Source organism: Strix aluco, chromosome 5, assembly GCF_031877795.1.
Source record: "Strix aluco isolate bStrAlu1 chromosome 5, bStrAlu1.hap1, whole genome shotgun sequence".
Lineage (NCBI taxonomy): Eukaryota > Metazoa > Chordata > Aves > Strigiformes > Strigidae > Strix > Strix aluco.
The window spans coordinates 84,147,862-84,171,784 of NC_133935.1; the positions used below are offsets into that span (position 1 = coordinate 84,147,862).

Below are 23,923 nucleotides of genomic sequence, written 5' to 3' on the forward strand. Positions count from 1 at the left end.
AAATATTTGCTTTGACAGAAGAAAAGAAAAGAAGAAAACATAACTGAGAAATGGTAGACCACTCATGTTAATTTAGAAACTCAGGCAGTAATCAGGATGTATATGATGTGAGAGATCCTATTCATCCTGCTCCTGACACCAGAATATAAGATAATTGATGTAAGAACTCTCTAGACAAACTGTAAATGTTTCCTAGAGTATATGCAGAGTGTCTCCACTTGTGTCCTTTTCAGGATGCTCATTCTCTGAGCTGGCCCCGGTCCTGCTTCATCTCACTCAATGTCCCTAAGACCTATGAAACAACGTCAGAAGGAAACTGCAAGAGGAAGGTGTTTCCAGTTTTTAGAAAAAAAAATTTAGAGCAGGAGACTCAGGAGCCAGTTCCCTCTAAAGCAAATGGAGAGATAAAACCACAGTATAGATGAATTCATTCTGCCATATGAATCCTCCTCTAATTTTCACCATTGCTGAGGTCCTGGAATCAGTATTTTATTCCAACAGCAATCTGTTGATGAGCAAAAGGAGGAAAAGGTTGTAGCATCACAAATTAAAAAATAATAATCTCTCAAGCTTAATATCAGCAAAGATTACTATTCCCTTTGATTTGTCAGACTAATTGAAAATAGCTTTATAGTTCGCAGATGATTAATTAGGAGCCAACAAGATCTCCATTTGCATCTCAGTAATTCTTCACTCTGTTTTATTTCAACATTTAGTCTTTATGTTTAAAATATTCATCGAGAAAGCAGAAAGGTGATTAACATAAGATTTTAAATGTGTGCCATTTGTTCTGACTTTTTTTTACACATTTTTTGTCAACAGAGAAAAAAGGAAAGAATATACAACACTACAAAACAATTACTGCCTGTTCTGCTTACATCTGCTAAATCTTCCTTGATGGTAGACATAGCTTAACTAGGTTCATTTTGAAACAGGATAGAAAAAGCCCAAATAAAGGTCAATCTTCTTCCCCTCCTCCCCTGTTTCCAAATCAAACGACTGTCTGACCTCTGTATAATCATCCTGAAAGTTTCAAAGTGGTCTTTCTTACATCCTTACTCATGTGAGCCATCCTGCAGGAGATTAGACCATGTCACTGTTACCCTCTCCAGTTATCACCCAAGAGTAAGTGGGTTCAAAATAACATCTGACAGATATAGTGATACTTTGCCATCCACCTGGCACTGAAAGGCAGGAGTACACATACTTCTGGGTGAGAGAACTCAGTTATTTTATTCCACATTAAAAAAAAAAATCTTTTACAGGTCACGTCTGTTGAGGTTTTTGTGTTTGTGGGTTGTTTTTATGTTTGGGTGTTTTTAAGCATTTTCTCAAAGCCTTGGCAACCTCTTTCTTATCACAACATGCTTAAATCTCCAGCAAATGGAGTGGGGTGATAAGAAGTTTAACCCTTCCTTTGGAAAGTAAATGCCCAACCCATATGATGATATAAAGAAGCTGGAAGAGTAAATACTGAAGATTAAAAGGAGGACTGATTCCTAAGGATTAAACATCAGAAATCAAATTATAAGAGCCAAACTTTGCTATTAACAATAATACTATTAACACAAATGACATTATTTCAAAGAAAACTCTTGCAGGAAGGGGCTGGCTGATGGCCTTTGAATTTTTGGGAATTGTCCTCTGTCTACCATCAAATCCAGCCTTTTGTAATAGGTTCTGCCCATTCCTCCAAGCACAGGGACAGGGCCTGGTCCATCTTGATTTCACATCAAGATCTCAACTGTGAACCATCGAATTATACCACTGAGTACCCAACGGCGCAGAGCAGAATACGCTTTTCCAGCTCCTGTACAAAGTCTCAGGGTCTTTCCTAGTATTGCCCAAAAAGCAGCCGGGATCATAAAGATCCTGCTGTACCTTTGCACTTACCCAGTCCCAAATTGTCCTCAACAAGAGGTTTGCCACTGTGATGGCCATGGTTGACTGAGACCAGAAGGGACCCATCCCACATGGGAGCCCAACATCAGGTGGGGGCATTTGAGGGACAGGGAGCACACACTGGACAGCGTGGTTAAACTAACATGCAGTCTATTTATTTTTGAGGGGTTTTTTTCCCTTTGTTCTGTGGGGTTTTTTCATCAAGCCACTGCAAAGGCTCCTTTCGCTGTCAACATGAGCGCAGAGACACACATTCCCGTACCCGTGGTAACTACATAATAAATACCATCAAAACAATTTTTGAAAAAAAATTAATAAAGAAACATATTCCCTTTCCCATCCCCAAGCACAAAACACTTTTAAGTCAACAGAATTTAATCTAGTTTATTCTCAAAAAAAAAAAAAAAAGGAGGAAAAATATGAAAACAAAACAAAAAAAGCAGGTCTTATCACTAGCAGTAAATAAATTTGTACAACCATTCAGTCTGTATAATAGGATGAAATAAATCTACATCTTTCTTATTTTGGTGCGTTGAATTATACATACAAACAACAATTACAGGAACTTGTTCACAATGCGTATAGACCTGGAGAATGGCTATCTGAAAACCCCTTGTTGGCAATGTCCGCATGTTAACACTGATTGCCTGACACCATTGGTACTTCCTATGTAAAAGGCCCATGGCCCGAAATGAATGATCTCCCTACAGGTTTTATTTATTTAGTTATTTAGTTAGTTAGTTAGTTAGTTAATGCATCATCAAAACCGTTCTAGCCAGCCCCCTCCCCCTCCCCGGAAACGAAAAAGAAACTGAAAAAAAAAACAACAAAAAAAAACAAAACAAAAATAAAATAAAAGGAGAAGACATGACTGGCAGTTGGTCCATTTGTTCGTAAGACCGCGTTTCCTCTTGGTCTGCATTGTTTGTTTTTCTGGTTTTTAAATTGTCCTCCCGTCCTCTTTTTTTTTCTTTTCCTTTTAAAAAAAAAAAATCTCTAGGAGTCCTTCATGCCTTTTTCTTTACAGCTCCCCAGATGCAATAAAGTCTTCCTCAAATGTACAGTATTTCTTACAATATAAGTTATATGCAATGTTCAGCATTTTTTATTTTATTTTATTATTTTTTTTCACAGCACTAGAGATCCTGTCCAATAGGGAATGCAAGTTCTGAATGGCTTATTCACAAATGGTATCCAGATTCAGTGGGTAAGAATACATAGACGCCATAGTGAGTTCCTTTAAAAAGTGGCAAACATCACTTTTTTAAAACTTTTTTTTTACTTTTTTCTCTTTTTTTTCTTTTTTTTTCCTTTTTTGTGCTTTTTGTAGTTTTTTTCTGGGTTTTTTTTTTTTTCTCTCTTACGCCTTCAAATAACATTTTTTTTTTTTTTTAATTCTTTTTTCCCCCTCCCATTTGATTTGGGACGTCAGACCCATAACCACACGCCTGCAAAAATGCAAGTATATAAAGTAAATCTCATTTTGAGACTGTAAGCATTCAGCAGGGGAGTCTCTCGCTAACCCATGGCAGTGACCATACTGGAAGGATGATGAGGTCCAAAGGAGAGGCTGGATGGAGGATGCATCGGTGTTGGTGTAGTCAGCATGTGGCTGGAGTGACTGAAAGGTGAAATGTGGCTGATGGAGGACATGTGTCTGGACAGGGCGGCAGGGTTAAAGGAGCTGCTCTTGGGAAAGTCTTCAAGGTTGTCATGGACCTTTTTGCACTTTTTGGATTTGCTAGACATTTTTCGGTTTCTGGTCTGAATTCCTTCTTTCTTCATAGTCAGGGGTCTGTTAATCTAAACAAAAATCAATTATTTTTTTTGTGCTTCCATCCCTTCTCCCCAAATCACCATGGGATTCATGTACCCCATGCCCAGGCAGTCCCAGGTAAGTGCCCAGGACCAGCTGAACAGCCAGCAGCCACCCTCCTCCCCTTGCACACCTCATGTGCCACAGCTACACAACTCTCCCTCCCCATCCCAAAATTCAGATCCCACCAGAAAATCCCAAGTTCGGCTGAAATTTCTGAAGACAAAAGGACAGAAGACTGCTGGCAGAGCCTCACAGGAGCAAAACATACCCAAATAACTTGCAGCAGCTGAAAAATTTCAGCTATCTGCACATTAGGTAATTGCACCATGTTTAGGAATGAAACCAATCATTATCACCTTGAAATATTCCCTGCAGACACTGTCTCACCCTGAGGCTTCCTGACTGATCTAAAACCATTAGCAGCAAGAGCTGCTGGGATTTCAGTGCTACGAGGGGTCTCAAACTTTCACAGTGGCATTAGGAAGCTCAGCAAACCCTTCAGAAAAACAACAGGTATTTGTCTTATTTTTCTTCTTTGGAAATATTTTGTTCTGACCCTCCTTTCAGGTTTACTTTAGCCAATCTGATTTTATTTCTAAAGCCTTCCAGGTTTTTTTTGGGGGGGGGGCTGAAACAGGTATCTGTGGTGCCCAGCAGAGCATTTTCTACTTGCCTGAAGACACATCTTTAGGAAACCTAAGCATTAAATTCTCCTGCATGAATTTACACAGCAACAATGACCATCCATACACCCACCAAGGTTAGGAAATGGTAGCAAAAGGTCTGTTGAACCTCCTGTAAGAAAATCCTGCTGCTGCATGGAAAGCCAGCATCACAACCTGCATTAGCACAGGGGCCGTGGAAGCCCCAAAGACCACACTTGGGAAGGGATTTATGTGTCCATAATCCATAAACTTCCTTAAACATCTGGACTTGGGAGGCTACATGGGATGTTACACAGGTCTTGCACTGGCTCCTCTGCAGAATTTCATCCATAGCAGAAGGCAGGAGAGCCCAGCAAACTCCCTGGGGGCTGAACACCACTTTTCATAATAAATGTGAGCACATGACAGTGCTGATGGGTATTCTGCAAAAGGGAGAAAAGGGGGAAAAAATGGATCTGCTATCCACCGACAACCACTGTCTCAACCCTGGTGAAGGACAATGAAAAGAGGTTCCTGCAAGGGTCCTGAACAGATTTTCATCCATAAGATCTTAAATCAGCACAAGGGACAAAGCACTCCCTTCTTCCATATCACAACAGTTTTGCTTCTTGCTTATCAGCCACTGCTTGATGCCTTTCCTCACAGCATGGGTATCATTCATGGATTTCTCTCTCTGGGAAGGCAGGGATACAATAGTTCTCTGATACATGTGGGGATGGAGACATGGGGAGAGGAAGGACCAGCCCATCTGCTCCAGTTTAGGCATCCCAAAGTTCATCATCCCAGTCTGAATTAGTGACTCCAGGCTCTCCGTACCAGCAGTGATGGGAATCTTCACCTCATCCTAAAAATGGGTGAATAAAAGGCTGATTCCACTACCTCTGCATAAAGGGAACCAGAGGGAGAAGCCCTGCTTGCTAAAAGTTGGAAGGAGGAATCTGCCCATGCACAGCCCAACAGCAGCCCTGGGGCAGCAAGAAGCAAAAACCTCAAATGTCATGGACTTTAAATACGTCACCCGCCTCCCTGGCTTCCTGTCCTCACTGAAGGAACAGGATACACACACAAGGAAGGCCCTTTGCTCCAACTGAACATCTGGGATGGGAAATCTTTGCCTGGCCTGTTTTAAGTCAGTCAGCAGGGATGTGCTGCCCAAGTTCAAAGCCAGGAGACAGCCCCAAGTGAGCCCCACCAGGCAGCAACGTTAAAGGAGACGTTGAAGACCCATCCCTCATGAGTCCAACTCAGATCCAGGGAGGCACACACGAGCCCCAGCCTCCCCAGCTCCTAATGAGGATTTGCATCATGACACCAAGGCTCAGGGGCAGCCAGAATTGATTTCCAGGTGGAGCAGCAAAGGTGCAAGCTCAGGAGCTGGCGGTGACAAAGCAAGAATAGTCTGGTGCTGGGACTGGGACTGTGCTGGCTCTTAGGACAATGACCACTTCCTCAAAGCAACATCTCTCATGTTTCACTCAATCGCTAAGAGCAGATTGGCCCAGGCCATGATGAAACTTAAGGATGGGAATACCAGTGTTGCTCAGGACGGTGACAAAGCCATGGCCAGCTCCACAGCTGGGGTCAGAGACGCCATCCAAGCTGTTAGCTGGACACATCATTGCAGCGTACATGGTCTCACCCTCCTAACGGGTACCTGACCCAAATGTCAATCAGATAAGGACTTAGATAAATATCAGGAGGAGTGGGACCAGCACAGTCACAGCAGCAAACTGAAAAATTTTTCTAGTGACTTCAAAGACCAATCACAGCAGAATTAAAGTGGTCCCCAAAACATCAAAGCCATGGACCCATCTCTGGTTTTGGGGTAAAGAAACGAGAGACCCATAGGGAAGACCTTCTCAATGATAATTCATCGTGATAAAAATGACAAACACATGCTAAATTAAAATTAAACCAGCCCAATGCATGTATATGATATTCATTAATTGCAGATGGAGCCAATTAATTATGGGCAGGAATTATGCTCTTTGTTTTATCACATGCAAAATACTGACTGCTCTGCTCTTGGGATGCATAGCCCTGTTTTTGAATATTGTGAAAGGCATTTTCTGAGGACTTTTACCAAAAACAATGGCAACTCACTCATTTTTATGGGCACAGGCGAGTCTGCTGTGCACCTCCAGCAAAGTATACTCTGACCCATCCCTGAAGTGAGTGAAGGCTCATCCCGCTTCTCAGAAGGACTAAAATAGCAAGGATGAGAACCTCACATTCATCAGATCAAATCCAGGGGATAGTCTTAAACATTATAGGTCTGATCTTGCTCTGACTGAAGACAATGGGATTTTGCCATTGACCTCAATAAGGTCCTGTCACTGAAGCGGATTTATCCTTCAGACATAGTCATTACAATGTTGGGTTAATCTTCCAGGCTGGCTGTATCTTAGAAAGCACTCTGGGATGCCACAGGATGAAAGGCACCGTATCAATGTGAAAAATTAGTCATTGTTAATACTGGTGTTAATGGAGCCGGCTCTTGTTGAAGTCAGTGGGGGAAATGCCAGTAGCTTCTCTAAATGCACCCCAAGACTATTATGATTATTGCTTATATCCTACTGACAAATGGGTTTGCTTAAGCTGTGGGAATCAACAGTAAAACAAACTGATATAGCCCCATGAAAAAAATAGTCCCATAAAAAAAAAATAGCCTTTTCCCTGCAATCGTTCCTGGTGTGGACTTTAAAACTGGGTAAGTTTCGTCTTCAGATCAATCCGTTAAAATAGCCTAATGATCTGAAGGTCCGTTAAAATAGCCTAATGATCTGAAGGTCCAAGAAAAATTCATTAAACCCAAAGAAAAGACAAAATGGGTGGAGAGAGTGAAAAAACAGCCAGGAATTTGCTACAGCCTAGCCTGAAACAAGGTAAAGGCATCTTCCAAGGGCCAAAGACCTTGCACTGGCATTGACACAAAGTCTGTGCAGAAACACTCAGCTGCTTGGGAGGAACACGCTACGATGAGCCTCTCTATTTCCGACACCTCTTCTAATGGAGAACTGATGCAGGTAAGATACATAAAGGGAGCAGGACCACAGTCTACACGAATAAGTCTCACACTTTAACAGACCAGAACAATTTACACCAGCCGAGGAACCTTGTCCACATGCAACCACCAAACTTCCTCCCTGTCTTGAGTTGATGAAAGGATGATGCTGGTGCCCTTCACCAAGCAGTTAGCACAGCTCCCTAGGTCCTGCCTCCCAGCAGCCAAAAAGAGAAGACATCTCCGTGAAGCCACCCCTGCCTTACCACTCGTCACAAAAAATTCACTCCTATTTAGCTTCTGAAGCACAATGTGACCCTCACAGTCACAGACTCTAAAGCCATTTGGGCTGTAGAATAATGCTTCGATGCTCTGCCGTCGTGGACCTTTAAAGTGGAGGGTGGTATGTCAAAGGACGATTGGCTGTGATGTTGCCTTTTTCTCACCGCAGTAATAACTAAGCATCATCTTAAAAAAGTAAAACCAAAAGGATCTACCCACTCGTAGCCAGATTTTAGTATCCTTGCCTAGTTACATTGCTGCACACAGTATCTCAGTCCTCTAGGGGTTTCATTTAAGCAGGTCCCATTAATGGAGTTGCTCATAAGGCAAGATACTACTTGACTTTGGTAAGTAGCTGTGCTGAGCTTTTAAGCAGCTGTCAGTGTTTTTAATGAACTTGAAAATGGTTCCAATGTGCTCAAGGCCTGCCCCATGTCACAAATTTCACAGCTGGATCAGAGTTTCCCTAAACAGCGGATCTAGAGGTCAATTCAGGACGATTAGGTTCACAATGTTAGCGTGAAAAAGAGAAGGATGTGCTTTTGCAGGCTCCTTTCTGGAGAACCCCAGCACCCAGGCACCATTCTAGACACCTTAGGGGGGATTCCTCCAGGCAGATGTCTACAATGCAGGTAGACACATCGGAATTCATCATCCTGCCACCTTTTGTAGTAATGGGAAGAAACTACACCACCTTCAAGGATACAAGTCATCTCATCCAAACAAAAGCATCTCCATCAGGTCCAACCAATGGCACCTGAGAAGAGCCTGTTTTCTTCAAAGGGCTTTGCTGGGGTACAGGGGGAGTAGTTCAAGTATAGGTCTCCCTATAGGTCTCTGAAGTTATGTTATTTAAGTCCTACCACTGATGGCTACAAGGCCAAAATGAAAATATAGCACAAGCATAGATTCCTCCAGTGAAACTGGCTGACCTTGTTCCCTTCTTGCCATGAAAATAGCAAACAGAATATTTTTCTTGTGATATTCTGAGAGCTTTCACTCCGGGTCCAACCCCTTTGTTTGCAGTGATCACACTGAGAGTTTGATGACAAGCTTTGCTTGCTACATAAGACTCAAAACATGCTGAGACGCCTGCCCACTAAAGGGTAAACACATTTTCCTTTTTTCCAACAGAGATGCCTCTCACAGAACAGGTGAAAAATTAGCCTAGTTGGCTTTTTTTTCTACTTAATCCAAACTTGTTTACTCATCCCAAGAAACCAAAGAGCTTGAAATAACAAATGGAAGGGACTGAGACACCACAAGGGTTGGGTGCTCCATGAAACCCGATCTGTCTTTGATGTGTTTGCGTGGGTGGACATGAGGGCAAAACACAGCCCAAGATTTCTAAGTCAAACATAAAGCAAACGACCACTAGGAAAAAAAAAAAAAGTGATATCAAAGCAGAGAAATTGAAAGTCTTTTCCTTCTTCTGACATAATAATTATTCTAATGCCACATGTGGAATGAGAGTAACAGGAGTAGCCTTAAGACTCTTTTATTAGCAGTATTATTTGGTAGAAGACTTTTCAGATCCCTTTAGCTCTTTCCCTGGGGCACATATCCCTGGTTCCTGCAAGCTGGCTTTGCATGGAGATATTAGATTAAATCTGCCAGCCATTTCATTTCATTTTTCCTTCCCTTCCATGACAGACACTTTAAAATTCACATCACAGGTTGAGCAGACTCTGCAACCCGCTAACTAAATCAAGTCCTTTTTGGTTTAGGAATCGCTTGCGTCAATCGGGGCAAACACAAGACCTAAATAGATCATCTTTGGGGACGGGTGGAGGGATGGGACAAAGGCAGCCACAAACCCAAGAAAGATCTAAATAGTTGCTGGCACATTTTGCTTTTTTTCCGGAGTTTGTATTTGCTGGAGGAACCAAGTTACACATAGAAGGAGTATCGGCTTGCAGGACGGCGTGTTGTCTTTTCCAACACACTGAGCCCAATCAGCAGTGGATAATGTCTCTCTGTGTTGATCTACCCCTCCCTTCTTGGCTGAGGCATGGGAAAGCTCTAACATTACCCATGGACAGCCTGTTTTATGCCTCCCGAAGTCAGATCAGCTATATTTGAGGCGATGCGGACTCATCGCTCCAACCCCCAAGGTCCCCAAAGGGATAAATGAGGTCTCAGCACCACCCGAGACTGGAAATCCTTAAGTCAAGGAAGAGTTTGGACCAGAAAACACCAAAACTGAGGCCCCGTTATCAAGTGTTACAGTCACACTTACATTGTGCAGCTTGTAGTAGAGCCCACAGGCGTTACAGACAGGATCGCCGTTGGCATTTCTCCTCCACAGGGTGGTAGTGGTGGTCTGACAGTTTGCACAGGACGTGCCCGCCCTTCTGGCTGCAGACTGTGGGAAGGAGGGGGAGAGACAGGGGAAGAGAAGGAGAGGGAAAGAAAAGCACCCATGTTAAAAAAAAATAAAAATAAAAAAGATGCCATCAGCAGTATTTCTGAGAAGGAAAACATCAGCCCTGCAAGACTGACGCACATCGGCAGAGGCCTCCAGAAACTGGCTTGTGAGAACAAATAATCATTCTGAAAAAAATCCCCAAGGTACTTTAATCCCAAATTATATATGAACTGAATCAGGTGCCAAAGGGCATCCTAAAAGTGAGTCCTAAACCTCTGATAGAACTCATCAAAAATTAGCAGCGCTGGCACAGCCCATTCCAGAGGGGAAAATATTATTTAAATGCCAACATGTCTTTCCATCTTAATTCTCTCAGACCCCCCAGGGGTCTAATTCTGCAGTCAGGGCCTGAACCGACAATTGCTGGAGTCAACGGCATGAGTCACGCCGGCTCCAGCGAGCGCCGGGTGAGACCCGCGCTGAGCTTGGTGGGCAGCTGCTCGCCGGGTCCGACCGCAAGCACTGCCCGGTCCCGTAAATTCAGCTCAGCTTCAAAGGATACGGGCTCCAGATCGGAAATAACACTGTGGCAAAGAGCGAGAATCCCAACTTTTTAATTACACCCTTTTGCAGCCTGAACCTTCATGTTTATTTAAGGATTGGTAATGAGCCTGAAAGAAGAATTTACCATTTCATAAAGGCGGAACAAGAAAAAAAGTCTACGTGTCAAGGTGTATACAGAAGCTTTTTTGTTAGCTGTGATAATGATTTGGCAAAACCAAATTTAGTAAAGTTGCTCTTCTTTCATGTGCATGAATTCATGCTTATCACTCAAAAACTGTAAGTTTAGCAAACAAATTTTTCTTCTGCCGCTGAAGGAGGAAAAGGAGTTTGCAGACTTCTATGTGAACGTGTATGCATGTTTGCGTGTGTGCAAGTGCCTACAGCTCCTAAAAAAAGACCTTTAGATCCCCGTCCTATCTCTTCTTCATCAATATGACACAGTCCCAGAGCTCTGATTTCATCCCGATGCATTGCTTTCAATGGGACTGCTCATGTGCTTAAAGTTAAAACATGTGCTTAAGCGATTTGCCAGATCATAGCAATGCTTGGCACCTTGCAGAACTGAGCCTTTAATGCTCTCTTTTGTGCTCTTACTGTTTCAAATTTACCCCTCACCCCACACAGCCGCACACTGTAGCACATCCAACATTTCAAAAAAAAAAAAAATACCGCATCTTTGGATACCGTACAACAAACCCAAAATGCAAACATGGACACTGGCACAGTGCTAGCATTAATACCAACTCTTGTTAGGTCATGTTGCAATTTTAATCATAATTGAATGTGGCGTAGGTGGAGAGAGGACGGGTTGGTTTTGCTTTAGATAGAGTAGGATTTTTTTTTTCTTTTAATTAGACAAAAAGGACTGTCTATAAAATAAATATGTGATGCCCATGAGCATTAGGAAGCATCACAGAGAGCCTGATCTGACAGCAAGGGGCTCTGACCAGCTGCCCATGAGGACAGTTTCATTTCGCCTGACCAGAAACCATGCTGAAACGAGCTGATCTTAAGCCCAATGAGGCCTCTAGCTGACTCTTCTGTGCCGATGACAAGCAGGAGCTAGGAACGGCACAGGGGTCTTTGGTTGCAAAAATCCCAGCAGCAGCAGGAGAAGCTGAAGCATCCCACCACAAGCGGCAGAGCCCCAACAGATGTTCGCACACACGTCTTGGTCCTGTCCTCCTCTGGACCATGCCACGGCCCCAGAATTTCGTTCCCACCAAAATCACTGGGTTAATATGCGTTCTTCAAACGCAGCACAGACACAACAGCTTGCAGAGCCGGGCTCTCGCCAAAGACCCAGGGGACGAGTCTGCAGGTCTCTGACCCCCCCCCCAGCTCCTGCCAGCCATCACTGGTGGCTCAGAGGCTGGATTGAGGCTCTCAGTGGCAGCTTTGCCCTTATCAGACCCAAAAATCATGCCTAAGGAAATTTCTAAAAACCAGTGATATTTGACTCAGCCCACACAGGGGAAACATCCCCTTTGAAGATATTTGGGGTTTCTACACGGCGCTCGCCGTAATTTCTCTTACAGCAAGTGCGTTTAAAAGGCACGCCTGGTCACCACCTTGCTACCTTCAAACAAACTCTGACATTAAATAAACGAATAAATCACAACATCCACTGTCTTCTCTAAAACCTTTCCATCTGCCGTGTTTCCTCTACAAAAATTCAGTGTCCGTTAGCTGAATATTTTAAACTCTCTGCTCTTTCGGTCCCAGACTGTACCTCTTATGCTGTACCAACTTACACCGGAGACACCGGCAGTGGGCAGGAAACAATGAATAATAACGCTATTGTAAAAGCTCCCAGCAATGGCATCCACTGACGCTAATCACCGACCTGAGCCTGGCCATGTAAGTAATGGGATGACTAATAGGGTTCCCCATATCATCTGTAGGACCAGACCCCATGGCCCGGCTGCATGTGAGCAAGGGGTCAACTTCATAAGCACTAGTAGTGACAAGAAGGTGCAACTGAGGATGGTGCTGGAGGAACCAAGCACTGATAAAGATGCTAAATTAAGGGGCATTTTCAGTGTCTGGATTTATATGGGGTACCCACAAAGCTGCAAGCATTAGCACCCTAAAATAAGACTGCACATGCATGGGCCTTCTGAGAAATTGGCTATAATCCTCCCAAAACCAGCACGGCTGGACACGGAAAGGGAGAGCTCTGCATCCACGTGGGCAGGGAAAGGAAGAAAATCCAAAGGAAGGTTTTATCTCAGCAACAGAAGTGACGGGGCTGCCACTGGCTTCAACGGGGACAGGAACGGTCTCCGAGAGGGCTGTAGCCATTTTAAGCAGAACAGTGGCATGGTACCACCTGCGCATTCCCAGTTCCCCTGCCAACATCTCCAGATCTTCCACCTTCCTCCCAAAGCTGACCTGCTTGAGCCCCCTCGACCAGCAAAGCTCCATCTGTCTCCTCTAAAATAAGCCCTTACAAAGACACCCATTGAATTTAATAAGGCTTGGGCTGGGTTCTCAGCATCTAAGGATTTATTTGCCTTCTCTCTCCAACCCATCAAAGTCCTTTCATTAGTTCCAGTGTGCCCAGGATCAGAGCCTACAAAACCAGCCCAAGGTCACGCAGGAAACTTGCGGCAGAGGGAGAGGAACGTGCATTGGATCCCCACCCCGAGCCTCCATCCCCACGCCACTCGCTTTCACAAGTCAGGAAAGATCAAGTCAAGCCACAGACACACACATATCTACACCTATGCACACAAAATGCAAATGCAGGCCCAGCTTCAGTGCCTCTGATTTTTTTTTTTTTTTTGGAGGTTAGCAAGGGAAATTAGTATAGATGCAAACAGCATTAGAAATGTTTCAAAAAATCAGAAGTTCCCATTTAGCAAAGGCTGCATTCAAAGAATGGGAACTTTTTTGTAACTTAAACTTTAACTAAAATACCCAAGATTTAAGTGATTATGCAAGACAAGAGCTCTCTTTTCTTTCTCTTTCCTTCTTTCCTTCTTTCTCTTATTTTTTTTTCCCCAAGAATGACCTTTTACAATGTATTTATTTATATAGTTCATTTTAAATGTGCCGGGCTGAGGGTGACTCGGGACATTCTTTCACGGTTCCATCAGACACTTTTTGAAAGCTCTCCCCCCCTTTCCAGCCGCTTTCCTATTCTGCCTCCCCCTCCGCTTGTTTGGATACGCTCAAGCTCCTGTGTGTTTGGACTGGGGAAACGGAGCTGTTGTTTAAGAGTTATCTCCAGGGCTCAGATATCCGGCAGCTTTTTCCTAGGAAGTTAACTTTACACATAAAGAGAGAACGAGGAAAAAAAACTAAAAAAGAAAACGAAGTGTGTGTGTTTAAGACAGAAGGGCCGGGGGGGAGGAGGAGAAGAGAACAAGAGAGCTGCCTAAAAAAATTAAAATCCCAGCCTGTACTTCCCTCCCTAGAAAGCTTTTCCTTTTTTCTAACAAGGCTATGAAAGATGAGGGAGACCAACGTTTTCCTATATGGAAAAAGCCCATATAGGAAGGCACAGAGTGGTTTCGCCCATAGGAAGTTTGAGGGTAGAGGAGCAAACACGCATCTTCCCCAAAACCCACACAGCCAGGCAGAGCTGACACCGCTGCCCCTCGCAGCGTAACCCCTCCTGGGGCCGTATCCTGCAAACGCTTCCTGGTGCCTGTGGGAATAAAGCCAGTCTAATTTTGCAGGCGTCTCACAGGTGAGGAAGCTGAATCCATGCTTAAGAATTGCCAGACCAAGGCTGTGAGCACCTTCACGGGGAACACCCCTCTCCTGCCTGCAGGACCCGGCCATGCCAGCCACAAGCCTCACGCAACCAGCCAGATCCATCCATCAGCTCAGAAACTCCGTGGAGGAACAAGAGCCACTTTTCCTCTGCATTTTGAGCAGCCCTCAGGAGCCCATCCACGTCTTTAATCCTAACGAAAGCAAACGTGCCTCGATGCGAAACATTCAATAACTTCCCAAGAAGGGAAGGGTTTTTTTTTCCCCCACTTGATATACTTTCCCCTTGTGGTTTGCCTGCATTTATTAGCCATGCCCACAGCTTCCAGACCTTTTTGTGGCTTCCAGGGAAATTCATAAATAGATCACTGGGGATGCTGTAACATATTGCCTGTGTGTAGTACAGTCGTGAGGTTTGCAACTATTATTTCAAATATTTACCCGCGCATTTTGTCTTCCTTCAACTTCTGCGGCCCCAGGTGCGCGCTCAGCTTTGCACACTCACCGGGATTTGCCATCCCCTACCTTGTGTTCTTGCTCACACCGACTTGGAGGGGAATGACAAAATTTGAGACCCACATGGCTCAGGTACAAATGACCACACCAGGCTGAAGTGGCACTAGGTCCATCAGCCAAGCACTTTGCAGGACCAAGGTCCAGCTGATGCCCCAGTGGCACCAGGTACCGGCATGACACCACCAGCCGAGGGGGATGGAGACACACTTGGGAAGGAGAGGACAGCAGTGTGAAGAGCCCAGGAGAAATCCTGTTCTCCTGATAATCTCTTTGGTCACTAGGAAATGATTACTCTGCTCTTAGTCCCTGGAAAGAGCTACTGTCCTTGGGTCGCCACCCAAAAGTGCTGTGCGGAGGCATCTGTCCCATTGCGACTTGGGAGAAAACTCAGTTCTGGTTTGCAAGAAGCCCTAGATCTTGATTTTTTAACCTGTTTTGCAGTTTGCAAGAGGATCAGACAACTGAGGCCCACAGTGGCTGGGAGCACGTCTCCAAGCATCCCCCCCTTCTAGCCCTCTGATGCAGTGGGACCAGATTTCGAAGCTGGCTGAGCTTCCCTGTCCATCCCAAGCTGCAGACAAGAAGCAAAAGTTGCAGAAGAAGAAAAAGAACGAATAAAAAAGGAGACTCACCAGTCTTCTCTTGGGTTTGATCAGGGGCCGGTTCTGCCCATTCATTTTGTGATAGAGTCCACAGGCGTTACACAAATAGTGCCCGGTGCCGTCTCTTCTCCACAGAGGGGTTGAGGTAGCCCCACAGTTTACACACTCCCTGCCTTCTGGAAACAAGAGAGCACATAGTTCACTTAGGGAAAGCAGAGGTAAAAGGGGCTGGGGAAAGCCCTCAAAAAAATAAAAACAATCCCCCCGAGAGACCCAGCCATGCCGGACACTGCCAGTCCTCTCCAAGCTCAGGATGTCCAAGCAAGGGTCCAAGGCCATGGCTGAGAGACATCCCTGGCACAGGCTGGGGGGAGTCCGGTGGGGCCTGATCCTGTGCCCCTCCCCAGCACCACCCCGCAGGCAGCATCAGGCCTGTGTCTCAGCGTAACAGGGAAGAGGGATGGTGACAATGACAATCCAAACCCCATGGTGACTTGAGGGACTCCCTGAAGAAGCTCTCACCCCTCTCACAGGTCCCTCCTTTTCGGGGGGATGGGGATGACTGACAATTCCCCCTCACCTCTGGATTAAGCGCTTCTACACCCCTTCAGACCCCATGTTGCCACATGGACCAGACAAACTTTGGTAGGCCCAGCAAGGAGCCTCCAATCCTCCCCCCCTTCCCCTAGATGGATGGATACCAAATTTAAGTCCATATACCCCTTTTTGACGTGTATGAGGACCCCAGGGTCACTCCCTGAGCACTGCCCCAGCTCCCAGGGGGGTGCATGAGCCTGGGGAGGTTCTTCATTTGGCCTCAGGTCAAAACATATCAAGGACCTCCAAAATAATCACAGACCAACAACCAAAACACGTCCCCTGCCCCAGCCGATACACAAACACTCTCCCAATATCTGCTATCGATTAATTTGCAATTAAGTTTCCACCACCCAACTTGTGGAAACCCCTCTGGCTTCCCCATCAAATCTGCAGCCTGATGGTCCATCCCTGATGGGATCCCAAAAAGCTACGAGTCTGCCTGAGCCCTTTCCCTCCTTCTCCTCCTTTTTGGCACCTCTCTAACCTCTCCCCGGTTATTGGGGGGGGGGGGACACGGGACTCCCCCAGCCCACCAGCTCCCAGCTTAGAGGAGGGAATTGGAGGGGTGCAGGCATGCCTCTCAGCTACTTTCAGAGGGTTGAGTGTTTTTTTTGTTGGGTGTTTGGTTTGTTGAGGTGTTTTTTTTCTCGCACCTAATGACACTGCTGGCCCATCTGAGAGCAGCAGAAGACCTCAGCCGGCCAGAGCAGAGCTAACTCAGCACAGAGCCGGCTCCCCGTTGCCCCAGCCCGCGCTGCGTTCGAGCAAGAGGCATCCGCGCCCTAACCACAAACGGCAACCGTTTTTCCAGAGCCTTTGCACTAAACCCCTCTCCTCTCACCCCCACAACAAAAAAAAAAAAAAAAAAAAAAAAAAAAGACATTTGCAGCCGTTTCTCCCTCTTTCATCCTGAAAAAACACCCCCTCCCTCCTTTTCCTCCAGCACTAACCCTCTTTGTCTGCGAGCTTCCCAGCTTGCTAAAATCAACTTTTAAAAAAAGAAAAAGAAAAAAAAAAATAGGTGTTGCTGCTGGGGTTGGTTTATCACGAACCGCAGATGTCTCTCTAGAAGGTAAAGTAACAGAAAGTGGTAAAAGGAAAACAAGAGGTCGGGCGGGGGGGTGAAGGGGAGGCGGGGGGAGGCAAGACGGTTTGAAAATACCGCGCAGCCGGTGCCCCGGCGGGAGCTGCGGCTCGGCGGGCGGCCGGGGGAGCACAGCACAGCCCGGCTTGCACCAGGGGCGAGAATAAACCGGTCCCTACCCCGACACAGCACCCGGTCCGTACCGGGACCAGGCGGGGAGCCGCTCCCGTTAATACCCTGATCGTTTTGTTCCCCTCTGGTTAAACGGGGCAGCCGCTCCGGGGCTGTTTGAGTCTCTGTCCCTCTCTTTTGTTTCACTCCATCTCTCTCTCTCTCCTGCTTTCATGTACAAAACATACAGGTCTGGGTTTTTTTGTCACTCTAACCGCATCCGGACTCTATTAAAGTTCCTGGCGCTGGATAAACAATGCAACTGTCGCGTGCAGCAGTCTGAAAATAATTGGATTAGCTCAAACATATCAGCTAAATAGAGACAGTCCCTGCTCAGACAGACAGAGTAAATGTCACCCTGGAAAAACCCTGAAAACTGATCTCATTCATGCCAGGCAACCCTGCAGCAGCCTCCTCGGAAAAAAAAAAAAAAAAAAAAAAAAAAAAAAAGAGAGAAAAAAAGTAAAAAAAAAAAAAAAAAAAAAAGAGTTTTGACTAATCGCCCTTTCCTCTGCACATACACACACACACACACACAAACACACCCCCCTCGGCTCACACACTACCCCTCGGTGCACACACATGGCCAAGCACGGAGTGTTCAGCCGTCGGGAGCCGGAGCCGCGCAAACCGACCCCCGTACCCCTCCCCTGTCCGCCGGGTGCGCACAGCGCTGGGACCCCCCCCAGCTCCCCCCCCCCCGAGCATCACAGGGGAATGTTTTGGGGGTCTTGCATTGGGGGTGGTCAAAGCCCCGGGCACGGAGCGGGATGGGACCGGGGGTTGCATGAGCGAGCCCCCCCCAACCCCAGGGACATCCCCCCCCCCCCCCTCCGCATCTCCGGGCGCCGCATGGGAGGGAAGAGGCCCTGGGAAGAGCGAGGCGGAGGGCAGGCGGGGGAAATTGGCTGGGATTTAGTACCATTATTAAAATACAGAAGAGATACACTAATGCTGCGGTTCCCTCGGTTTCGCTTCCTCCTCAGGCGCCGCAGCTGAGCGCACCGTAGGCGCTGGGGGTGGCGGAGGGGGCCGGGTCGCCCCCGGGGCAGGACCCTGCGCCAGCGCGTGGAGGGGGGGAGGTTTGGGGTCCCTGGGCCGGCGTGCCTGGGGTCGTACCCCCAGCCCGGGTGGACCAAGGGGGAGTTTGGTTATCAACTCATCAGTGCAACCTGTGGGAAGGTAAAGTCGTGTGTGTGTCCGGGGGCTCAGCCCCCGCTGCTTTCATCACACGGATGCTTGTGAGCATCCCTCTGCCTGCGGAGAGAGAGGGGGGCGCAGCCCTACCCCTTTGCCCCCCGTTTCCCCCCATAGCTTCCTCTCCCGAGCCACGGGGATGAAGAAGCCAGAAGCCCTACCTGTGCTTGACCGTGCTTTCGGTCGCGATTTACACCCGAAGCCGGTGGGCGATCCTCCTAAGAGGCTACTGGGGGGAAAAAGTCCAGAGCCATATTCTGGGACATACGGTGGGTAGGTAGTGATGGGGTGATGAGCGGAGGAGGTGGCTCCTCCTAAAGAAGCCATGCTGCTCCGAGAGTGAGAGGACTCCAGCTTCATGGTATCGGCCAGGGACACCTGGTATTTGATGCATTCCTTCTCGTCCTGCCGGGTGGAGCCGGTGGAGCCGGGGGTGGAGATGGACGGATCCGGGGACACATCTTTAGGAGGGGTCGGCGGGAAGGTGAAAAGGTGCGGGCTGGAGTGGCCGGCGGATAAAGTGGAAGAGGAGGCGGGTGGGTAGACGGAAAGGGGTCCCGGTGAGCTGTGGTGGATGGAAGTCTTGGAGAAAGGGCTGAGGTTCCAGGGGGAAGCGCTGTGGTGGCTGCTCAGCGCCTTGCTCCCGTCCAGCCAGGGCAGCGAGCCGTGCAGCAGCGGGGGGCGGCACACCTGGCTCCCTGCTCGGAAAAAAACACAGCGAAAAGCCCGTTACACCCCCTTTGCCACCCTGGCAAACCCGCCGGGGGGGTGCCGGACTGTACCCCCCCCTCCTCCTCTTTCCCAAAGGGCTCCGCACGCGGGGGGAAGCAAGTAAAATTACACCTGATGCTGTAAACTGCCCTTTCAAAATTAAAATTTAAGAGCTACAATAGCCCCAGGTGGCAGCCCCGATTCCGCTCAGGACCGGGTCTCCGGGTCGGGACGCCCCCGAGCAGGGATGCCAGCCCCGGGACACGGCATTTGACGAGCCCTGCTCCACTTTTTCCCCTTTTCCAGACAATCCCACGCGGACTTTGAAGAGAAGATCCTGCGTGAAATTGCCAAGCCCCGACTGCAGAAATCTTTTTTTTTTTTTTTTTCCTCAGCTGGAAAATAATTTCCTGAACGCAGCCGTGGGCTATAAACCCTGGGAATATTCTGGCCAAACGAAGAAGACCAGAAGATGCCCACAGACATGGCAATAACCTTTCCAACAGAGCTGATGATAACCACCCGGTTTGTCTTTTTTTCTTCCATGAGGCTGAACAGAAATGTTGGACGGCTTTTTCGTGGCATTATGGCACACGCAGAGAGTACCAACTGTCTCAAAAGAAACTCTCCATCCCCTTCTTATGACAAGAGACCCTTCGCTTGTATTTTAAAATGCAGACCTGGACTTTGGAAAAAAAAATAAAATAAAACCACTAGATTTACGCAGTCAAACCTTTTTTTGTTTGGTTATAAATGTTACGGGATGATGCCTAATATTTTAAATTAATCTCGGCCCTTGCTAAAAAAAAAAAAAAAAAAAAAAAAAGAAAGAAAAAAAAGAAAAATATATCCAAAAAATCAGATCTACCCAAACCCACAGCAACTTGAGCAAATCGCTGTAAGCTGAAAAACACAGTTATTCAACTGGAAGAGAGCAGGTTTGCGCCTGCTAATGAAGCCCTGGAAACGCATTGACATCTAGAGAGCCTTAACCTCGGTAGGTATCGTGGTATGTGTATAGAGACTGCTAAATATACAGAAGGAGAGATGCAAACACAGATCTATAGAACCACAGATAGTTAGAGAGCTGGTGCAGTGTGGACACGTATGTTTGCATGGGAGCTTGTGTGTGTCTAGAAAATCTCCAAGCTAGTTTTCACCGTACCAGGCATTTGTGAACAATACTGAAAGTAACTGCTCGAAAGGAAGGGAAGGTGGGTTATACGAATAGAAAGGGTCAAGATTCATTATCTTCTCCAGGAAGTAACATAGTAAATAATATTCAGGCTAGATCAGAGAGACCGCATTTCCACTTTCTGCTGATATATTGGGAAAAAAAAAAAATGAAAAGAAAAGAAAAGAAAGAAAGGACAAAGGCTGCTGATCCTTAGAAATAATTGTTTTAAAGGGACTAATAGCAGAACAATGCAGTTACTGAGCGGAGCCTAATGCAGACTCGCACTCAACAAGTAGTTGAGGGCTGGGAGCAGCCCCCTGAACCCGTCTCGGCTCCATCTACACTCACTTGTCCCACTTTCTTCTCCTTGATTTTGGGGTGATTTCCACCGCAAACCTCGGGTATTTAGCTTTCGCCACGACAGAGGTCACTGTCCAGCTTCACGAATCAGCATCTGCTTTTTTCCCTCCTTTTTTTATTTTACGCTTTTCCCTATTTTTCAACCATACAGGTAAACTCCAGCTATAAATACTGGATCTCTCCGATTCTTCATAAAAGATGGCACCAAAGCACTCATCCCTCCATCGACCTGGGCCCCATCGGCCTCAGGTATTTCACCTCCTTTCTAAAAGCTGTGACCCAGGAACAAAATTCACATAGTAGATCATTACCTTCCTGCAGGACCCTCAGGAAAACACACCAGGTCTGATACCTAATTACACCAAAGGATTTTTTTTTTTCTTCTTTCTTTCTTTCTTTCTTTTTCTTTCCTGTTTTTAACACACGCCGTGGTGCGGCCCTGGGTGCATGTGCAAAACTTTCAACCCAAGCCTAACAAGCTCAGCAAGTGCGAATGAAATAGCCCAAGCGTGAGGACAGCAGGGTCATTTTCACACCCTTGCTCTCCAGCTTGCTTTTCTTCTCCAGAGCAGCTTAATCGTGCAAAAACTAAACACCGTATGAAAACCCTAACTGTTAACCTAATTAAAGAGAGGGGGCGGGAAACTAAAGCGAAAGAGAGAGGGAAAGAGAAAGAAATCAAGAGAAATATGAAAGGGAAAGAAAGAATGAAGGAGAGCAGGAGAGACGGGGAAAGGGAGAGAGCAGAGAGAGGAGAGGATAGAAAGAGAGTGAGAGGGAAAGACAGGATGAGAGAAAGAAAGAGAGCAGGAGAAAGGGAGAAAGAAGTGTAAAGAAAGAAAGCTAGGAAGAAAGAAATAAAGAACGTTAAGAAGAGGGAAAGAAGGAAAGAGAGGACGATAAAGAGAGAAAGAGAAAGAAAAATTAAAAAACAGGGAAAGAGAAAGAAAGAAAGCCTGGATTTTGATTTATTTCCAATAAGCCAACCCCAAAATCCACCCGTGACGTGGTTTCCCCGCCGGCAGGAGAGGGTCTGCCCGACGGCAGCCGGGCCGGCGGGGCTGGGGGCAGCGCGGAGCCGCCGGGCCGGGGCCGGGGCCGGGGCCGGGGCCGCCCCGTGGGAGCCGGGGCCTCGGCGGGGACACTCACCGTGGTGGGCCGTGGGGTATCTCTGCACGGTGGCTCTCACGGAGTTGCCGTAATACGGAGGGACGGGGTTGCCTTGTCCGTCGATATTAAAAAGTACATCCACCTCCTCGGCGAGAGGATACTGCGTGGGGTCCATGTAGGTATGGCCAAGCGTGGGGGTGATGCGAGTCCGGGTGCTGCCCATTGAGCACGGCCGGGTGGTGGTGGCTCACCCACCGCGGCTGGTCCGTGGAGACCTCCATCTTCCGCGCTCGCTGCTCCGCCGCTGCTCTTCCTCCTCCTCCTCCTCCTCAGCAAGGCGCGGAGGGCTTGAGATAGGAGGGGGGAGACGGTGCTGGAGTTATGCGGGGCGAGGGGGGAAGTGCTCGGCGAGTTTGGGGATGTTTCTGGTTAGGTTTGGTTTAAAGTGGAGGGAGGGGGGTTATGGTGATAAACGATCGATTCCAAAAAAAAAAAAAAAAAAAAGGAGAGAGAAAAAAAAAAGAAAAAAAAAGAATATAATAAAAATTTTTTTAAAAAGGGAAAACAAACTCAGGGGAAAAAAAATCTCTACGAAGTGAGATCCCCTCGGTATCTTCCGCTCTTTTGCAGATGTTTCTCTTCTTTGATCACCTGTAACGAGAAAGAGGAAAGGGAAGGAGCGCGGAGAGAGAGAGAGAGAGAGAGAGGCAGAGAGAGAAACGTGCTTGAGAAGTTCTGAACTTTAGCACCTGACTTTTTAGGCAGGAGAAAACCCATCCCATCCCTCGGCAGCCATCCCTGGGAAGCGCCTGCTCTGCCCTGGACCCACCTCTCCCCAGCGCCTCTTTCTCTTTCGCTCTCTCCTCTCCCTGCTCGGAGCGGAGTCGAGCAGCTCTAACCGCGCTCCTGCCGCCTCAGCTCTTACTCTTGCTATTTTTTTTTTTTTTTGGCTTTTTTTTTTTTTTTTGTCGTCGCGGTTGTTTGTTTATTTGTTTATTTGCTCCATTTGCACCTGAGAAGCTCCAGCGGCTTAAGCCGGTGAGAACTTGTGCCATTCGCTGCTCTGCAGCCTAGAGTCACTTTGATTGCTCATTAATTATTATGCAACCGAGAAAGGGGGGAAGAGGGGGAAAGAGAAGGGGGGAAAAAAAATCGAGGAGGGGGTGTAAAGGGATGGAGAAGAGGGTGGCGGTGAAGGGAAGGAGCGAGGAGAAAAGGGAGGGAAGGAGGGAGGAAGAGGGGGAGGGGGGGGAAGCGACAAGTTGCTAAAGAAATTCCGCACAAACCTTGGTGGAGAAGCAGAATGTGACCGAGGAGGGATGAAGCTGAAAGTGCTTGATCAGATCAGATTGTGCTCGCTCGCTCTCCCTATTTTTTTTCCCTATTTTTTTCCTCCCTCTGTCCTCTTTTTTTTTCCTTTCTTTTTTTTTTTTTTTTTTTTTTTTTTTTACAGGGAAGGCATTCTTTCTGAAAGGAGCAGGATGGCGCCAGCCGGCTCAGTGCTTACAGACAGCTGTGGCGAGACGCAACTTAAGGAGGTTCCAGTGTCATAAGCCGGGGGAGGCGGAGCCTGTCCCCGCCTGAGGAGGGGACCGGCGGGGCGCACCGGCCGCCTCCGCGCTGCCCCCGCCGCGCACCCGCGGGAACCCCCTTTTGCCACTTATTTTAATTCTCCCCCCCTCCCTTTTTTTTTTTTCTTTTTTTTTTGTTTGTTTGTTAATTCTCCCTTTTTAAGGGCGGAAAAAAAGTTTTCCCGCTGGCCGGGAAACTCTGCGAATAGCCACTCGGGAGGGTCGTGGACGGGCTCGGTTTCCCCCGCCGACCCCCCGGGGGATGCGAAGAGGGACCGGAGCCCCCCCGCGAGCGAGGCCGGGCCGGGGACGTGCGGCAGGTGCAGGACCTCGGGGGCTGGCCACCTCTGCTGCTACACCGGCGGCCTGAGAGCCGCTCCGTCTCATAAAGGAGGGAATTATTATTCATTTTAAGGACACACGCGCAGAGAGAGACGGCCGCGGTTGGAAATAACACGATTTTGGGTTGTTTTCGGGTGTTTTGGTTTGGTTTGTTT

At 47.2% G+C, this 23,923-nt stretch overlaps 1 protein-coding gene and 1 long non-coding RNA gene across 2 annotated transcripts; one reads left to right on the plus strand and one right to left on the minus strand.

Annotated features, from left to right (window-relative positions):
- Window positions 1-2,259: 2,259 nt before the first annotated feature.
- On the minus strand, window positions 2,260-23,322 carry GATA3 (GATA binding protein 3). Its single transcript, XM_074828037.1, is given in 7 exon segments — window positions 2,260-3,705; window positions 9,912-10,037; window positions 15,476-15,621; window positions 18,659-19,195; window positions 21,895-22,051; window positions 22,053-22,506; window positions 23,142-23,322. Coding segments are annotated over 6 exon segments (1,335 nt in total). The 5' UTR covers window positions 22,137-22,506; window positions 23,142-23,322; the 3' UTR covers window positions 2,260-3,420.
- LOC141924815 (uncharacterized) lies at window positions 22,515-23,903 on the plus strand. Its single transcript, XR_012623674.1, has 2 exons — window positions 22,515-22,893; window positions 23,309-23,903. It is a non-coding gene; the product is annotated as an uncharacterized LOC141924815 (long non-coding RNA).
- Window positions 23,904-23,923: the final 20 nt, after the last annotated feature.